This window comes from Candoia aspera, chromosome 1 (assembly GCF_035149785.1).
Source record: "Candoia aspera isolate rCanAsp1 chromosome 1, rCanAsp1.hap2, whole genome shotgun sequence".
Classification (NCBI taxonomy): domain Eukaryota; kingdom Metazoa; phylum Chordata; class Lepidosauria; order Squamata; family Boidae; genus Candoia; species Candoia aspera.
This window is the reverse complement of record NC_086153.1, coordinates 249,333,128-249,351,617: the sequence shown is the minus strand read 5'-3', so window position 1 is coordinate 249,351,617 and position 18,490 is coordinate 249,333,128. Positions and strand designations below refer to the sequence as shown.

General features: G+C 42.1%; 1 protein-coding gene across 4 annotated transcripts in view; it reads left to right on the top strand.

The window, feature by feature from the left end:
- Positions 1-18,490, top strand: part of IRAG1 (inositol 1,4,5-triphosphate receptor associated 1) — an 88,194-nt gene that overhangs the window by 65,263 nt on the left and 4,441 nt on the right. For all 4 annotated transcript variants that reach the window (XM_063289464.1, XM_063289466.1, XM_063289465.1 and 1 more), the window contains 4 exons: positions 1,131-1,229; positions 1,591-1,655; positions 4,910-5,029; positions 12,353-12,481. In XM_063289464.1, coding sequence (XP_063145534.1) covers positions 1,131-1,229; positions 1,591-1,655; positions 4,910-5,029; positions 12,353-12,481 — 413 coding nt within the window. The remainder of the gene's footprint in view (positions 1-1,130; positions 1,230-1,590; positions 1,656-4,909; positions 5,030-12,352; positions 12,482-18,490) is intronic.

Sequence of the window (18,490 nt, the reverse complement as noted above, 5' to 3'; positions counted from 1 at the left end):
GGGCTTTATAGGTGATAACCAACACCTTGAATTGGACCCGGAAGCAGACTGGTATCAAATGCAGCTTGCATAGCAGAGGTGTTATGTGCGCCCTTCTAAGGGCGCCAAAAATAGCCTGCGCAGCTGCATTCTGAACCAGCTGAAGCTTCTGGATACTCTTCAAGGGTAGACCCATGTTGAGCGCATTGCAGTAGTCTATATGGGAGATAACAAAGGCATGAGTGACTGTTCGAAGGGCCTCCCGATCCAGGAAAGGGCGTAACTGGTGCACAACATGAAGCTGTGCAAAGGCCCTTCTGGCCACGGCTGCCACCTGCTCTTCGAGCAGGAGCCGTGAGTCCAGGAGGACCCCCAAGTTATGCACTGGGTCTGTCTGGGGCAGTGCAACCCCATCCAGAACCAAAGATGACAAAGTCCAGGACACCGAAGAGCTCTTAACCCACAGCCACTCCGTCTTACCAGGGTTCAGCTGAAGCCTGTTGTTCCCCATCCAGGCCCCTACAGCACCCAGGCACCTGGAAAGGGCAGCCACGGCATCACTTACCTCACCTGGGATGGAGATATACAATTGAGTATCGTCAGCAAAGTTCCAGGTGGCTTGGATTTTCTGTTTCGTTTATTTTCCTTTTGTGGAAAATCGTGTTGGGTGGAGACATGAGACTTCCATTGCTGCAACAGTGTGAGGTGGGACAGTGAATGAGAAATGGAAATAGTAGTAGTGAAGTGTTTTAAGGAAAAAATAAATTTAATATAATATATAATTTGACCCTTAGGAAGCCACTACACTAAGAGCTTCTAGTTATTGGAGACAGCAGTCCTGAGACACCTAATAGGGGATCAGATCCGCTGAAGACAATTAAGCTTGCTTCTGAATAAACATGTGTAAAATTACCCTGCACTTTGCACACTATGAGATTCTTTTATAGAAGTGTTATAGAGCCATGGAAACTATTGCCGCTGTTTGAAAGTACAATAAAAATGACTTGTGAATTGTATGGATTTTTCCTGCAACTGTAACCTGAAGTCACTTGGTTTTCTTTCCCCCCGTTTTGTCCTAATCTGTTTAGCTGTATCTCCTGTGAAACCATCACTTGGTCTGAATTGAGATATAACATACTTTTTTGTTTTAGATGCCTCGAAGGAGAGTCAGTGTTGCTGTTGTTTCAAAATTTGACCTCCCTGGCCAGTCACCTAGCCAATCTCCCGTACCTTTGGTATCATCTTCCCTGGTAAAATTTAAAATTCTAGAGAAATACGCTTTTGAAGAATAAAACTTCTACTTCATTTCATTGAAAATACCATATTTTCTAAATCTGCACATTCAAGTTAATATGAATATAAATTAATCATTATATTTACATTCAAAATAAGCTATGTTGATATGCAGTTGGAGGTGAAAAAACTCTTAAAACTCTCAAGGAAGTATTTATACATGTTCCAAATTATAGTGAAATAGTTATCCATTGGATAAATTAATTATATGGAAAAGACAGGTTATATTTTTATGTGATTAGGGTAACCTAATATGATAAATGCAGTTTATGCTCTTTATATTCGAATGAAATCAAGTGAATATCTTCATCTATCTAGTCTGAATCATCAAATGGAAGAAGCAATCTGACATCAACTCCAGTCTTACCTGTAGTTATAGAGAAGTGAGTACATGAATATTTACTTCATTAGGAGTTATAAAGTAGACAATTCTAACTGGCATTAAAATATCTCCTTTTTTTAAAAAAGTATACAAGGCAATAGTAATACAAATAGTAGCCTTGCTCAACTATATTACTATTCTTAAATATACGTTTCAGGGAACAGATATAATTATCTTTTTAGTGGAGTATTTGTTTTTGTACTAGGTTCTTTAGGGAAAAAACGTGGTCAGGCTTACATAGCTGTTTCTTTGAATGTTCAGAAATACGGCCAACTGTTCATAAAACAAGACTATATAAGATTGTATCCTTAGAATTGGTAAATGAAATAAGGTCATATGCAGCAAAATCTTAGGTCTCAGAGAGAAATTAAGTTCACTGGGAATTAACTATCAAATAAATTTGTATAGGATTATAGCTTCAAGCTGTGATGAGACCCATGATCTCATGGTATTCTGTGTCTAACTCAAGTCAGCATCAATTGTACCTGTTTCCTTCTTGCTACATCCCTCATTAGAATCATAGAGTTAAAATGATCCATCTAGTTCCATCACATCTAATGTTCTGCTCAGTGCAGGAATCCAAATAAAGAATCCCCACAGATGGCTACCCAGCTTCTGATTGGTGATTGGACTTTAATATATTACATCTATAGGTTGTCATGATTTAGATTTCTATTAACCAGCAAAAGTAGATAGGAATATAGAGTAAGTAACTAAACCCTGCAGTAGATTCAGATACCCAAACTGCCCTCTCCCATCACTTCCTTTTACAATATTTTTACAAAGCAGTCTATGTTGGCTGCTCATTTTCCGGTGCCTACTAGACTTTATATTAGACAAACTGACAATCTTCTATGCAAAAACACACATGGGGACAAATCTGATATAAAAAATAATAATATCCAAGTATCAACAGCCATCTCAGGAAATTCTGTCAGTGACCTCAACATGTCCAGTGAAAGCTTATCCTATAATAATTTTGTTAAAAGTGCCATTAGATTCCTTTTGATGAAAGATTAACCTGACCACCCTCCTGGGAGCTGCAGGTGTAGTGATTAGATTTTAGGTTTTTATTTGTTTCTTTGATGTATATCTTGGTTGCCCAGCTATAACATTCACTTTTATCCGGGAGCCTTTTAAATTTCAGAGAAGTACACAAATCAAAATTTTGGAGATGGGGGAAAGAGGAAGGAAGTTACTTTCCAGTATAAAGCATGAACTTCAATAAGATTTGGGATGGCTCACTCCACTGTCGTAAGCCATTGCACAAATTGAAACCTGCCAAGTTGAAAGCATCCCTACAAATATGTGCTATGATTTAAAACCATGAGTTACCAACTGTGGGCAGAAATCCAAGCAATACAAGCAAAAACACCAAGTTTCTCAAGCTTCTGATGGACCACGGTATCTGGTTGTCGAGGTGTCTTTGTGAAAAGGCCAGGTACCTCCCACATGGAACTCTACTAATCCCCCCGATGAGTGTTTAAGACAAGGGGTGCTTTCTTCTTGTGGAAGATACCTTCCTCTTGGCATCTGACTAGATAATTTTTTTATTTAAAGGTGGAACCTTTAAGTAAAATTAAGTACATCACAGATAGTGTCAGTGATACAATGTTAAGCCTCATTTGTAATCAGTCCAAGATAATATGAATGATACAGTAGTCTACTGTATTCCTGAATAAAGATGCTTAAATTTCTTTATTTCCTATATTTCCAAAACATAGCCAAGCCAAGAATGTCATGTTTTGTCAAAAGAATTCTGTTAGGAATACAGGATGTGCTATGTTTTGGAACTTAGTCCATGAACGTACTTCCTAGAAAACCTATGTTATATTGGCAGTTATTTTCCCCAGACAGAGAATTTGTCATCTTCAGGAAATACAGCGCATTTGAAAAAACTATTCTGCTGACGTTTTGGAATTATGACTAGTGATTTGTGAAATGGTACAAAATAATGCTTAAAAGGATCCTATTAATGTGCTTTGTATCTAGTTCTTTCCATCTCCATGACAAGTTCTGGGATTTCTCTTTAAAGATCAGTTTCAGTTAGAAGGAAAAGAAATATTGGTATCTGAAAAAAAAACTTTCTCCCCAAACCATAAATAAACAAACTATGAGCCCCTGTGGGGTGGGGGTGGGTGGGGTTGCTTTACATGTTTGACTTTGGGTCACTTATAATTTCTTGTTTTTACTATTTTTTTCATTTTAATTATAAGCCACCCATGGTTGGGGAGCCTATGAATTGTGTCAATAAACAAGAAAAAACAATTGGGCCTTGGGCACTTCAACAGCAAAGCCTATGTGTTGCTTATGGGTAGTACCTGCTTCCAGCAAATAAGGCAATAGTACAGTCAATAATGTTCCTTTGGGGATGATTCTTTGTCTAGCTGCTTACCAAAGACCCTAAGAAGTTCCTTCATATTAATGTAGTGGCCAATTAATAAGCTGTAACTGCTCAAATTACTGGGCCATGTGAAGAAGTATTCACAAACTCTCTCTGGTGGAACTAACTAAGAATGTGCAAATTAAGGCAGCTAGTGGGAGCTTCTAAGGACATGAAGAAAACAGGTCTAAAAATAAGGAAGACAAAAGTGATTTAAATCTGAACAAATAATGAGCAACTATCAAAGAAAGATGATTGGAAAGGGCAAATTTGAGGGTTTTAAGGAAACAATAAGAACTCAGGTCTGAATCAGCCATGGGAAATATAGTAGCTCAAATGTATCTGTACAGATACTAGAACTATGAGAAAAAAGCATAAGTTATAGATCATTTTTGGGAGAACTGTACATGGACAATATGATGCAGGGAGTGGGTTAGATTTAAACTGAACTCTTCCCACCCCCATCCCACAATTGCAGCCCTGATCTTCTTTAACTTAGCTCAAAGAGTAGAAATGTAATGTTTGCTGAATCATGCTGTATCTAATCAGAACTGCAAAAGATATCTTTTTCTCCAATCTTGATTGGTTTAGGCGGTCTTTTTGTAACAGTACGTGAAAGATTTGAGAAATTGGCCTTTCCTAGGAGTAGTGTATCTGGGCTGCAAAAGTGTGGATAACAGCCAGATGGTAGCAAAGAGATATAGAAAACTGCCTTTTTGCTGCCATCTGGTAGCCATCTGGGTATGGTAGTCTTAGGCTTTTCACCTCAAAGATGTTAAACATAATAAGGGAAAAGAAAGAAAAAAGATACCTCATTCTCCTAATATGCAATCTAAACAATAATGCGTCACTTTCCTCTTTAAATCTGTTAGTGGAAAACCAAATGGTGACCCGGATTGCGAACACCCTCCTTCAGCATCAACAGAAGGTGGTTTGGAAGAGATCAGCCCAGAGGCAAAAGCTAAAATAGAAGAGGAGGCTTATAACAAAGGGTGAGAACTTGGGTCTTTGCTGAAGTAGGAATGTGCATTGTGGACCCTTTTTGTTAATTGCCTGCTGCAATTGTAAATGGATCTTCTTGATTTAATTATTTAATATATTGTACAAAATAATTTCGCAGAAACATCTCCATTGTCTTCTTTCTCCTTACTGCAAAGATAGCATTTTCAGAGGGAACTGGTTGCCATTCCAATAATCACAGTTAAAAACTTAATTTGCACTGGCTTTTTTTCAATGGAAGTTAATTATCAAAGTGCCATTTTTCCTTTGGAGAACTCTGCACCCAAACATTTTAGTTGCTATGGCCATTCATCACTACCTACTCGTTATTCCATAAATACAAAGAGAAAATACTAATTACCTTGGTATGAAACTCAACAATTTCTCCATGAATAGAGAAATAGAAGGCACTTTACTGAAATGATTGCCATTTGTTTATCATCAGTATTTGTTACCATAGCAATTCTGCCTCTCTTTTAAAAGAGGGGGACAACGTAATGTCCATGGTAATAAAAATCAACCTAAGCTAAGAAGAGCTAGCACAACTAAAGCCTACATGAGTCACTGTGAGATGTTGACTCATGTATTTATTGTGTCAAGGAACTATTTCCAGAGTAGGATAGTTACTGCAATGGATAAAATACAAAGGTAAAGTATGCAAGTGCTTAGTACATGAACAAAGTATATATGCCTTTTATTAATGCTTACATTTTGGTCATAACATCTTAGTTGAGAATTGTCCATTAATGGTGTACCTATGATACAAGCTTAAGTGATATAGTATCTAAGGTAATGCAAATATTCTATTCAAGGTTTCAAAGTAAAAGTGATTTGAGTGTAACTTCAGATCAAAAACAACTTTCCAGTCGAATTAGCAAATCATTTTAAGTAGTCAAATCAAATTGGATACCTCCAAATCAGTCTTACTGATTCAAACAGCTTCTGCACATGCACAGAAATACTTTGAATAATTTCAATTTAGCAATTTAATTCAGATGTACAAATAGAACTGAATCAATTTTCTGAATTATAGCAAGATCCAAATAAAATCAGACTAAAACTCTAAATTATATTGAAAATTCAAATTAGAATTTACCTGAATTACATAATCTTAATAGCTCCTTTTCTTGGACCACTAGTTATGATTGTTCTGCAAGAAGATAGACAGTTCTTATTTGACAGTTCCAGAATCTTTTGGAAGGAAGCCACAATATTTAAACCAGTCTGAAACTGACTCTGACTCTGTATAGTCAATTGGACTGTGGCTGAACTAAGAAATGCCTATCTGGCCATGGAATCCAACAACTCAAATCTTGCTCTAGAATAGGCCCCTCTTTGGAATTGTGGCAAACTCATTGACAGGTGTTTTTCAGTTTGGAAAGTGGTTTTGTTCTTAGCCAAACAGTTTAAAGATCTATTTTTTGCCAATAACTCCACGTCTGTTTGGGTACTCTCTGTTTCAAAATGTCATTTGCCTGGGAGGCAGTTGAGAGTAAATATTGAGTGGAAAACCCATGCTGTAAAATAACTTCGGTCAGTCAGCTTACCAAGGAGGTGGACTGAGCCATTCCTAATTGTTCAGCTAAATATATTGTGGGTAGCCTATCAGGATCCATTGTATGGATCCTTTGCCAATAGGTAAAAAGTGGCTGTATATGGAGTGGACACCAGTTTCTGCTCTGACTGTGGCGGCTGACATGTTCTTCTCAGTTCCCAATATGCTTCTTAAAAAACGGGTCTGAACTGCTTCCAGTGTGGTAGCTTTTATAAGGCCCCTCAATTCCATGCCATAGGTCAGCATTGGGACTATTTTTTGCCCTAAATATTTTCAATATGGGGGTCAAGGTACCTGGGTAATTATAATTAAATAATTTATATAATTTTTTGGTACTTGCCTCAGCCCTCACCAAGCTTCTTTTAAAATTATTTGCCCGTTACCCTGTGGTTGTAAAAGGGCACTCCTAAATAGGTGAAAGTATTCACTTGTTCAATAGGCTCCCCATCCAGCTGCGTTATAGTTTACACTTTTTTTTTTTTGCTAAATACCATCATTTTCTATTTGGTTTTATTGATGTTTAGAGAATTGAGAACACAGTAGGTATTTAGCTTTTGCAACAGTCTTCTCAGGCCTTTTTGAGAATGGGCCATTAGAACCATATCATCAGCAACTTATCACAGATCTTTGGCATATGAGTGTCTGAAGCATACAGGAATCCTGGAATATCACTGACATAGAGGTTAAAAACATTGGGGCTAGAATACAACTCTTAACACCTTTATGGGAAGGTATAATCTGTTGGCAGATTGCTGGGAAAGCCTTTGGCCCAGGAGAGGTCAGAAAAATCACACACACCAGGCATTTCTATAAAAATAATTTTATTTACAGAAAGCAAAACGAAAGCAAAAACATATTTAAAGGACTTGGCTCTCATTGAGAGCTACCTGGCTTGCTACATGCTGGCACAGAGAAAAAGAGGAACTGAAACAAGTCCGGGCAGGTTCCTCTCCCCAGGTGCAATAATTAACATTTGAAAAGGGGGCAGTGGAATTCAACCTCTGCACCCGGCCAAAATGATTAGATACAATAGCACCTTAATCTGTTAGTAGGAAAACCATTAACACTCCCCTTTTTATTCTATAGATTAAGATGCAAAACAATCTTCTCTGACAACTCTGTATGCCTTTTCATTCACATTATTTTACCGTTATCTCCTCTTTGGTTTAACAGAAAGCTACCATCCTTCTTCCTGTGTTTTTCCAAACCTAGGTTGTTATAATTCCAAGGCTTTTTAATGTGAAATGGCTTTTCATGCAGGCTTCAAAATCAAGCCTTTGTTTTTCTGTTGATGTGAACAGCAGCAAATCATCAACATAAATGCACAGATACATACAGCCTTGTTTGTCCTTCTTCATATATACACAGGGATCTGCTTTTCCTTTTTCAAAACCAAAATTCTGCAGTTTTTCATCTACTTTTTGGTTCCAGGATCTAGCAACTTGTTTTAACCCATAGATTGACTTCTGCAGTTCACAGACTAGATTCTCCCCTTTTTCATAGCCAGGGGGTTGCTGCATGTATAATTTGTGATCTAAATCACCATAGGGAAATGCAGTTTCAATGTCATAGTGGTGAACTGACATTCCTTTCAGTGCAGCAACTTTAACAGTAATCTAATTGATTCACCTTTAGTAACTGGTGCAAAAGTCTTGTCAACGTCTAAATCTTTCCTTTGAGTGAACCCTTTTGCAACCAACCTTGCTTTATATTTTTGGATTTTGCCATCAGCATCCCTTTTCAGTTTGAAAACCCACCTACAACCCAGACAGCGTTCATTGGGAGGTAGATTTACCAGTTTCCATGTTTTATTTTCTTTCAAGGATGCTAATTCCTGTTGCATGGCAGAATGCCAATTTTGTGCAATCTCAGGTGGTAAAGCATTAACTTGTTCTAAAGACTCAGGTTCTGTGAATATGTGAAAAGCCTTTACTGTTTCAGCCTGAAAACGTGATGGAGGAACGCCTTTATTACTTCTCTGAGATCTGCGAGGTAATACAGGGCTTAAATTTTGTCTCCTATCACTTTCCTGAGAAGCATCTGTCTCATCAGACAGATCTTCAGTTTGCTTTTCTGGTTTAATGTCCTCATCAGGCAAAAGATCACTATCAGCAAGTCCTTGCTGTTTTGTTGTGGTCAGATCAACTGGAGAGCTAGAATTCAATCTCCCCCAGTTTTGTTCAGCAAAAGAAGCACTTTTGCTAATTATCAATTTCTCTCTCACTATGAACCTGTAGCTCCTCTGGCTTTGTTCATAGCCAACAAAGATGGCTTTCTTTGTTGTGGGGCCTCCTTTCCTTCTCTGTTGTTTTGGAATGTGAACCCATGCAGTGCTACCAAACACTCTAAGATGGTTTACCTTTGGTTTCACACCATAAAACAAATGGAATGGAGTGTCCTGAATCACAGAGTTATACAATCTGTTTTGTACATAACAAGCAGTAGATATGGCCTCTCCCCAATACTTAAAAGATAAATAGGAATCTTTTAGCATGCATTCCATCACATTTTGCAAGGTTCTGCCCTTTCTTTCAGCAACACCATTTTGCTGAGGGGTGTAAGGGTTAGAAAGAATTTGTTCTATCCCCTTTTCTGTTAGGAACCTTCTGAATTTGTGAGAAAGGTATTCTCCTCCTCTGTCACATTGGAGTGCAGATACAGGCCTAGGGAATTTTCCATTTGCCCATGTCACAAAACTTTTAAATTTCTCAAATGCCTCATCTTTATGTTTTAAGATGTAGATAAATGTGTATCTTGAGAAATCATCAATGATGGTCATTGCATACCTTGCTTGTCCAAGACTTGGAGGAAAAGGACCAATAATGTCAGAGTGTACAATTTCCAAAGGTCTAGTTGTAACTCTGTCACTGTGCTTACTCACAGGAGCTTTTAGTGTTTTGCATTCTTTGCAAACTACACAATCTAAGTATTTGTCACAGGGTTTTATCTTTAGGTCAGCACACAGCTGTGGCATTTGTGCTATATATTTGAAATTAGCATGTCCAAATCTCCTGTGCATCAGGTGTACACATTGGTCATGATATGGAGTGTTGCCAACTGCAGCCTTGCAGCTTGGCTTCCTTGCATTTTGCACAATGTACAAGGAGTCTTTTAATATACCAGTAGCACACAATTTCCCATTTTTTCGTATCTCACAACCATTTTTCTTAAATGTTATGATATACCCTGTTGCAGCCAATTGTGCCACAGATAAAAGGTTTGATTGTAAATTTGGCACATACAACACACCTTTTACAATTTCTCCTAAGCAGGATAAATACAAGTCACCTTGTCCCATAATTTTGGTCACAGACCCATGAGCCAAAGATACACTTTGTCTTTCAGTTTTAGACAGTGACACAAAAGAGCTTTTACAATTACATAAATGACAATTGGCCCCAGAATCTAACACCCATACATCAGAATTACCCTTCTCAGCAACCTGTGCAATTTGGGTTGTCTGAAGAGCCTTCTTCTGTGTTGCCCTTGTGTTCTTCTTCTCTGTCTTTCTACTCTTGGGTCTCAAGGCACAGTCTTTTTGCAAATGTCCAGCTGAACCACAGGTGAAGCATTGCTGGCTGGCTAGTGCTGTGGCCTCAGGTTCCTTTCCCTTCTTTTCCCTCATTTTCTGGTATTGCAGCTTTCCAGAAGAGATGGGGGGGGATCTTTCCTCTCTCTTCTCCCATTCAGCGAGTAAGCGCTGTGTAACGTACGATGGGGTGAGGTCTGCTTCAGGCATAGCCTCCAGGGTACAAATCAGCGTGTCCCATGTTTCATTCAGTGAGGACAGGAGGATATAGGATTTTGTGAGAGGTGTAAATTCCATTCCTCTCTCCTGCAACTCAACAAACAGCTGCTGAATATAATGCAGGTGCTCAGGAAGGCTTTCTCCTTCTGCAAGGTAGGCTCTGTACAGCTTTTTCGTCAGGGTAACTTTACTCCCTGCTGTTGCCTTTACATATAAGTCTCTCAAAGCATCCCAAAGTTGCTTTGCAGACTGCATGCCTCGCACATGGACTAGCTGATTGTCCTCAACTCCCAGGATAATGGTGGCTCTAGCCCACTCATCCTGTCTCAGCCATTCAGCACTGGGATTTTGGGGGTTTTGCTCACCAATTGGCAGCCAAAGATTCTCTCTGCGAAGATACATCTCCATCTTCAGGGCCCAATTCAAATAGCTGGTCTCTGATAGGCGCTCCAGAGGCATCGCTGAGGTCTGGGAGGTAGCCATGGCTTCTTCCTTCTTTTGCAAGTCACCTCAGCTAGCTTCTTTGTCCTGTAGACCGGCAGTTGCTGGAAAATCTCCAGGCGGCTCCAAAGAAAATCTTCATAGGTCTTTGCTACCTGCCTTTAAATTGTGCATGAGGTGTGGAGCTGATCTCTCTTTTCTCTCTGGGTTTTACTGGGCTTACTGGGCTGCTCACTGGGCCCATAACCTGTTGGCAGATTGCTGGGAAAGCCTTTGGCCCAGGAGAGATCAGAAAAGTCACACACATCAGGCATTTCTATAAAAATAATTTTATTTACAGAAAGCAAAACGAAAGCAAAAACATATTTAAAGGACTTGGCTCTCATTGAGAGCTACCTGGCTTGCTACATGCCGGCACAGAGAAAAAGGAACTGAAACAAGTCCGGGCAGGTTCCTCCCCCCAGGTGCAATAATTAACATTCGAAAAGGGGGCAGTTGAATTCAACCTCTGCACCTTAATCTGTTAGTAGGAAAACCATTAACGTAATCTGAGTCAGAGAACCATTTACACCCTCATGCACTTTCAAGTGGGTATTTGAGTAGAGAGCCTTAACCAGGAGTAAGAGTCTGGGTTCCATGTTTAAGGTGGCTGCAAACCAGGTGATGGTGATGGGGTTTTGGGGGGGTGGGGGGTGTCTATTTTCATGTATTCAGGAAACAAATTTCAAAAGTTACTGGGTTTTTTTTTCTGTTAGTATTATATATTATTCAGAAAGTTGAGAAAAAATCAAATTTCAGATTTAGATAGGTAAAACATGTTTTAAAACTAGTTTTTTCAACCCCAGACTCTCAGGTTAGATTTTAGAGACTTCATATCCCCTTCTTACATTAATGATATTCTGGCTGCAGATATCATCAAAGTGAACTGAAGCCTCACTGCTGCTTTTGTCCCTGAAGTCCTACAGTTCCCTACTCTGGTCCACAAATCCACACAATAGGAATGAATATATATGCTAGGGAAACTGGTTATGTAGACTTCCATATACCAAGAATTCCAGTGTACTGGAAGTCAACATGAATTTATTTATTTATTTATTTATTTATTATTCAAATTTCTATCACTGCCCATCTCCCCCCAAATGCAGTTGGGAGGTGGGGGTCCTAAAACAGAAGTGACACAGACTACAGAGGAGCAGAACCAATCTCTTAATTATATTATAATTAAGAGATTGGTTCTGCTCCTTTGTAGTCTTTTTTTTCCTTTAAATAAATAAAATTCTGACTTTGCCAATGGATTTGGTGGCACAAAAGAACAGAGCTGAACTGAACTCTGGTTTTTCAGGCTGTGTTCACCTTTGATGGCACTAGTAATGTATTAGCTATAGTTATATCATTTTTAGAAAATTAGAGAGGCCTAACATGTTCATCAAAATGTTTCTTTGCCCCTGAAAATTTCCAAATTGTCTCCTTTTAGTCCTTTTAGGAATGTTATGAACTGCCCCTCCCCAATCAGTCAAGCCATTAATTCAGAGAGATTCACTCAGCTCCGATCTTATCGATCTATATTTACAGCTATCAAGAAGGCCTAAAGAAAACCAAGGAAAGTGAAGAGCTGAAAGAAGAGAAAGAAGAGAAAATGCATGAAAAGCCCAAGGGATTTTTGGCCATGGAAACCGATGATAAGATTAGCAAGCCACAGAGGTAAGAACATTGCTATATTCATAAGGTAAAAGAGACTATTATTTTTTCCTGATTACATAGCTATTCCTACATGGAATGTCCAACAATTGAGCAGATCCTGATCATTATCGAAGTAGATAGTTTCCTTTATGTCACCTTTCCTTTAAAGTGCAAAACAAAAACAAAACATGCCAGCCCGCTTTTGCATTTGTAAAACAGGAGGCTTGGCATAAATGTTGCAGAAACTTACACAGAAATAATTCTGTGTGACAGAAGCAGGCTAATTCCTTTTGCCAGATCATTAATCTGTTTTTTAAATCCCAGGATGCTTTAAAAAAGAATTGGTACAAGGGGCATTTCTGAAGGAGATGCATGATTCTGGGTCAAACACTATTAAAAAAATTCTGAGAAAATTTTCAGTTCATATAATCATTGTGAGAAGGGGTGTATGTATATGAAGTTAATCCCTGTGTTGTCAGAATCCTTTTTAAATGGTTTCAGGCTGGCATTCCATTTGTTCAGTATAAATCAGTAGAAAAAGTGGTTATAAAGGTATAGAGAGAAAGGATGTTCCACACTTGATGAGATTTAATGCCTTTGAACTTAACTTATGCTATATATGTTACATAGGTCAAAAACAAGGAGAACAGGTCATTCTAGCTTTTGTAGTCTTGCCTTTTAATTACAGGCTAATTTAGAATTAGTCTGGACAAACCATGGTATATAAACAGAGAGCAAGGCCCACTCCCTCTTCACACTGAAGATGTTGCCTAGTCTGGCAATGAAACGTCTGCAAGAAAACAACAAGGCTCAGAGAGCACCAAGGACTCCAAATTTAGAATTAAAAGACCTTGAAAAATTATATGCGCATGCAATAGTGAGTAAATCAGAGCTGTACTTCTAGCCTTCTTACTGTAAGAAGTAAACCAGTATGATTAGGAAATCAAATTGAATGAAAACATTGGATTATTTTATAGAACATAATGTGATTCTCTTCTAGCTTTAACCTGGGGTGCACCTTGTTTTTCTGAGGTGCTCCAGGAGATGAAGCACAATAAGAAAGGCCTAGAGTGCCATTGGGAAAGACAGAGAATGGATTCAACCAAACATGAGTAAGAACCCATATTAGAGCTTACATCATGGTGATAAGGGCAACAAAACAAAACTATTATTCTGCCATTATTGCGTCTGCCAGTACTCAGCTGGACAGCTGCTTAAGGTGACCCATCCCTGCTGGAGAGGGATGAGTCACACGACCATCTGCAGAAGTGCTGTGAGGAATATTCTCATTATCTGGCAGATAAAGTTGCTCAGATCCACTCAGAGTTGGGGGTGGTTTCCTCATCTGGAAGGTGGCTATAGTGCGCTCTCTCCTTAATAAGCTACTGCTGGACCCAACCATCCTGGTTAATTTCCATCAAGTCTCCAACCTCCCTTTTCTAACTTTAGTCTTTGATGGGATTGCAACTTTAGTCTTCCAACTTCCAGTATTCCAACTTGAGTCATCAGTGGGGTTGCACTTCCCCATGTGAGACTTGTGCACAATCCAGGGTTTTTCTTGGACTCACAGCTCTGCTTGTGCACCAGTTGCCCCTGTTCCTAGACTGTGAGGCCCTTCAGTCAGTCACTCGTCCCTTGGTCATCTCACTGGAATCCTGTAATGTGCTTTAAATGGGGTGCCCTTGAGAACCACTTAGGAAGATACAGCTGGTCCAGAATCTGATAGTGTGGGCAGTGATGGATGTGTCAAGGTATGCTCCCGTATCCCCACTTCTTTGCAAGCTTGCACTGGCTGCCATAGGGCTTGGCTACTTGACGGACCACTTGTCTCCAAATGTTTCCATCCATCTGGTGAAGTCAGGCAGATTTGGCACACTTCAGGTCCTCTCAATTAAATTATGTCATCTTGCGAGATCCAGGAAATATGCCTTCTCAGTGGCAGTGCCTGCGCTCTGGAATAACATCCCCTCAGATATCCATTTTGCTCCCACTTTAATGACTTTTTGAAAACTATTAAAAACTTGGTCGTTCTCCCAGGCCTTGGGATCAGATAATTGTAGATCCCTATGGTTTTTGTGATATTGTTAGCCTTCTGGTTGGCTGTGTTTTATATGTATGTATGTATGTTGAGGGTTTTTTCCTTTTTAATTATAAATTGACCAGAGTCGTTGAGAACTTGGGTGGCCTTAAAATTGTAATAATAATAATAATAACAACAACAACTTTTTACTGTAGTGCTGATTCTATATTTGCTGTACAAATTGTTACTTTCTTCTTCTTTCTAATGCTATTAATATTTATTTATTTATCCATCCAATTTGTCCCCGCCCATCTCCTCCCTTCGGGGGACTCTGGGCGGTTTACAGTAATCAATTAAAACAATAATCATACAATGAATAAAATATAGAATATAAAAGTACAGTAATAAATAATATGAGTAAAAAATAAAGAAGTCCAAGTGGCAAAAGAATCTAAAACAGTCCAAGTGTGGGAGGAGTGGTCTATAGCAGCCATCCCCACGTAGATCTATTCCCCTTTCCGCCCCGAGCAAGGCAGCAGAACCAGGTCTTCAGACTCCTCCGAAAGGCCAGGAGCGATGGGGCCAATCTCACCACCGGGGGCAGCATGTTCCACAGGGCGGGTGCCACTGCAGAGAAGGCCCACTTCCTGGACCCTGCCAAATGAAGTTGTCTTAGAGACAGGGTCTGCAGCATGCCTTCTCTGCACAATCGGGTGGGACGGGCTGATGTAATGGGGAAGAGGCAGTCCCTCAGGCAACCTGGCCCCATGCCATGTAGGGCTTTAAAGGTGATAACCGACACCTTGAATTGGACCCAGAAGCAAACTGGTACCCAATGCAGCTTGCACAGCAACGGTGTTACATGTGCCCTTCTAGGGGCACCAAAAACAGCTTGCACGGCTGCATTCTGGACCAGCTGAAGCCTCCAGATATTTTTCAAGGGTAGCCCCATGTAGAGTGCATTGCAGTAGTCTATATGAGAGATAACAAGGGTATGAGTGACTGTTCGAAGGGCCTTCCGATCCAGGAAAGGGCGTAACTGGTGCACAGCACGTAGCTGCGCAAAGGCCCTCCTGGCCATGGCTGCCACCTGCTCTTCAAGCAGGAGCCGTGAGTCCAGGAGGACACCCAAGTTACGCACCAGGTCTGTCTGGTGCAGTGCAACCCCATCCAGAACCAGAGATGATAATGTCCCAGATACGGAAGAACCATTAACCTACAGCCACTCCGTCTTACCAAGGTTCAGTTGAAGCCTGTTGTTCCCCATCCAGACCCCTACAGCCCCCAGACTCTACAAGAGGGCAGTCACAGCATCACCCAGGATGGAGATGTACAATTGAGTATCATCAGCGTATTGATGATACCTCACCCCGTGGTGATGGATGCTCTCACCCAGCGGTTTCATGTAGATGTTGAAAAGGAGTGGAGAGAGTACCGAACCCTGCGGCACCCCACAAAGAAGGGGCCGAGGGTCGGATCTCTCGCTCCCTATCACCACTGACTGGGACCGGCCCTGGAGGAAGGAGGTGAACCAGCTCAAGACCACACCGCCCACCCCCAACTCCCTGAGCTGCCCCAAAAGGATACCATCGACCAAAGCCGCTGAGAGATCAAGGAGAGCAAGGATGGATGCACTGCCACCATCCCACTCCCTCCAGAGATCATCCATAAGTGCGACCAATGCCGTTTCTGTCCCATATCTGGGCCTAAAACCTGACTGAAAAGGGTCTAGATAATCCGTTTCCTCCAGGATCCTCTGGAGCTGCAAAGCCACCACTTTCTCAACCACCTTCCCCAAAAAGGGAAGGTGGGAGACTGGAGGAAAATTGTCCAGAACAGTAGGGTCCAGCGATGGCTTCTTGAGGAGGGTGTGTGCCAATACGTCTTTAAAGGTAGCCAGGAACACCCCCTCTCCCAAGGATGTATTAACCTTCGCATCGACCCAACCACATGTCACCTCCCGGGCTGCTTTTACCAGCCAGGAGAGGCATGGGTCTAGATGACACGTGGTGGCATTTACTGTCTAGAGGATCCTGTCCAATTCTTCAGGTCCCACAGGATCAAACTGCTTCCAGGTAACTGGGTAAGCCCGTTCCCCTGGTATCTCTCCAGACCAAGCCTCATGCCTGAAGTCTAACTTGGAGCGGATCCAAGCGATTTTGTCCTGCAGATGCTCAGCAAATTCCTCTGCATGGCCCTGTAGGTGGGTCACCGAACCCACCTTCCCCAAAAGGGATTGAGTGATTTTAAACAGGGCCGTCAGGCAGCATTCTGCGGATGCAACAAGAGTGGAGAAGTATTGACGCTTCACTGCTTTTATCGCCAGAAGGTAGGCCTTAATAGTGGCTCTAACCTGTGTTTGGTCGAATTCAGTCTTTGTCTTCCTCCAGCAGCACTCTAGGCGTCTCTTAATCCTCTTCAGAACCCTCAACTCCTCTGTAAGCTACAGGAAGTGCCGGGTTCGATGGGACAAGAGAGGTTGCACAGGTGCAATCCTGTCCAAGGCCCCAGCCGCCTCCCTATTCCAGGCCACAGCTAGGGCCTCTGCTGGACCGTGCAGCAGATCATCGGGTATAACCCCCAGTTCCTTCTGAAACCCTACCGGGTCCATCAGTCGCTGGGGGCGGACCAATCGAATGGGTCCTGCCTCTCTGTGGAGGGGGGTGGCATAAGAGAATCTCAGGGCCACCAGGGCGTGATCTGACCATGACAAAGAGGACAGCTATAACTCTCCCCTCAGATCACATTGCCACTGCTCCGACAAGAAAACCAAGTCCGGGGTGAGGCCACTGTCTCAAGTTAGGTTCTGAATTACCTGGGACAGGCCCATGGCTGCCATGGTAGCCATGAACTCCCGAGCCGCCTCCGAGGCACACCCCAGGGATGTCAGGTTGAAGTCCCCCAGAACCATGAGCCTGGGGAACTCCACCGCCAGCCCCCAGACAGCCTTGAGCAGCTCAGGCAGGGAGGTTGCCACGCAGCAGGGAGGCTGGTACAGTAACAACACTCCCTGTTCTCAGGAACCCAACTTGAAAAACAGGGTCTCACAACTGGCCACTTGCGGAGCAGCGCCCCTGAAGGCCACAAGAGACTCTGGGATGACAACAGCCACCCCACCTCCCCTGCCCTGAGATCTCGGCTGGTGCCATACCGTAAACCCAGCCGGGCACATTTCCAAAAGGGGCACCCCCCTTCGGGGCCCAGCCGGGTCTCGGTAATACATGCCAGGTCTGCCCCCTCCTCAGTGATCAAGTCACATATGAGGGGGGCCTTGTTATTAACTGACCTGGCATTAAAAAGCAACATCCGGGAACCAGGGCCCCTATGGATTGGCTGACCAGGGCCTGGGTCTGAGCACAGAGGGCCGGAACACGCCACCGGTAACAACCAGGGGCGTCTTCCCCGAAGATGGCCTGCCTTCCGGCTCCCGCCATAGCATCCCCTACCTGTCACCACCTCAATAATGTGCCCTGCCCTACAGCCCCCAGTGACTCCTAATCCATTAGCTCCCACTCCTGGACCTCGGGAGTCTCTGGCTCTAAGTAAGGCTCCTTCCTTCCATTCATACATCCTTACTCACAGTCAATCACCCACAGGGCAATGGTAGGCCCTCCTACCTTCCGCTCTCGGCGCTGTCAGAGCCTAACCATCAACCCCCCCATTCGCTATGCTCCCCCCTGAACTCTATCACTGCTCAACAGGGGGGCACTCATTCACTCCTCACCCACCCCCTGTCTCTCACTCAGGGGCTGAGTGCTCTTTTTCATAATCACATACTCCTAGACTCACCCCCTCATCTCTCACCCTGGGGAAGGGTCTCATTCACTCTGGAGGGGCCCTCGCAGCTTCCTGCCATCTCAGGGGCCATTGGGCGGGATGGGCAAGTTCTTATTCCTACACTCCCCACTCCTCACCAGCAAGGTCTGCCACACCAAGGCCAACAGCCAGTCCACTTTCTTGAGGGCCAAGTCCATCCCCCAGGCCTGTAGTGTCAGTAGCCTCGTCCTCCT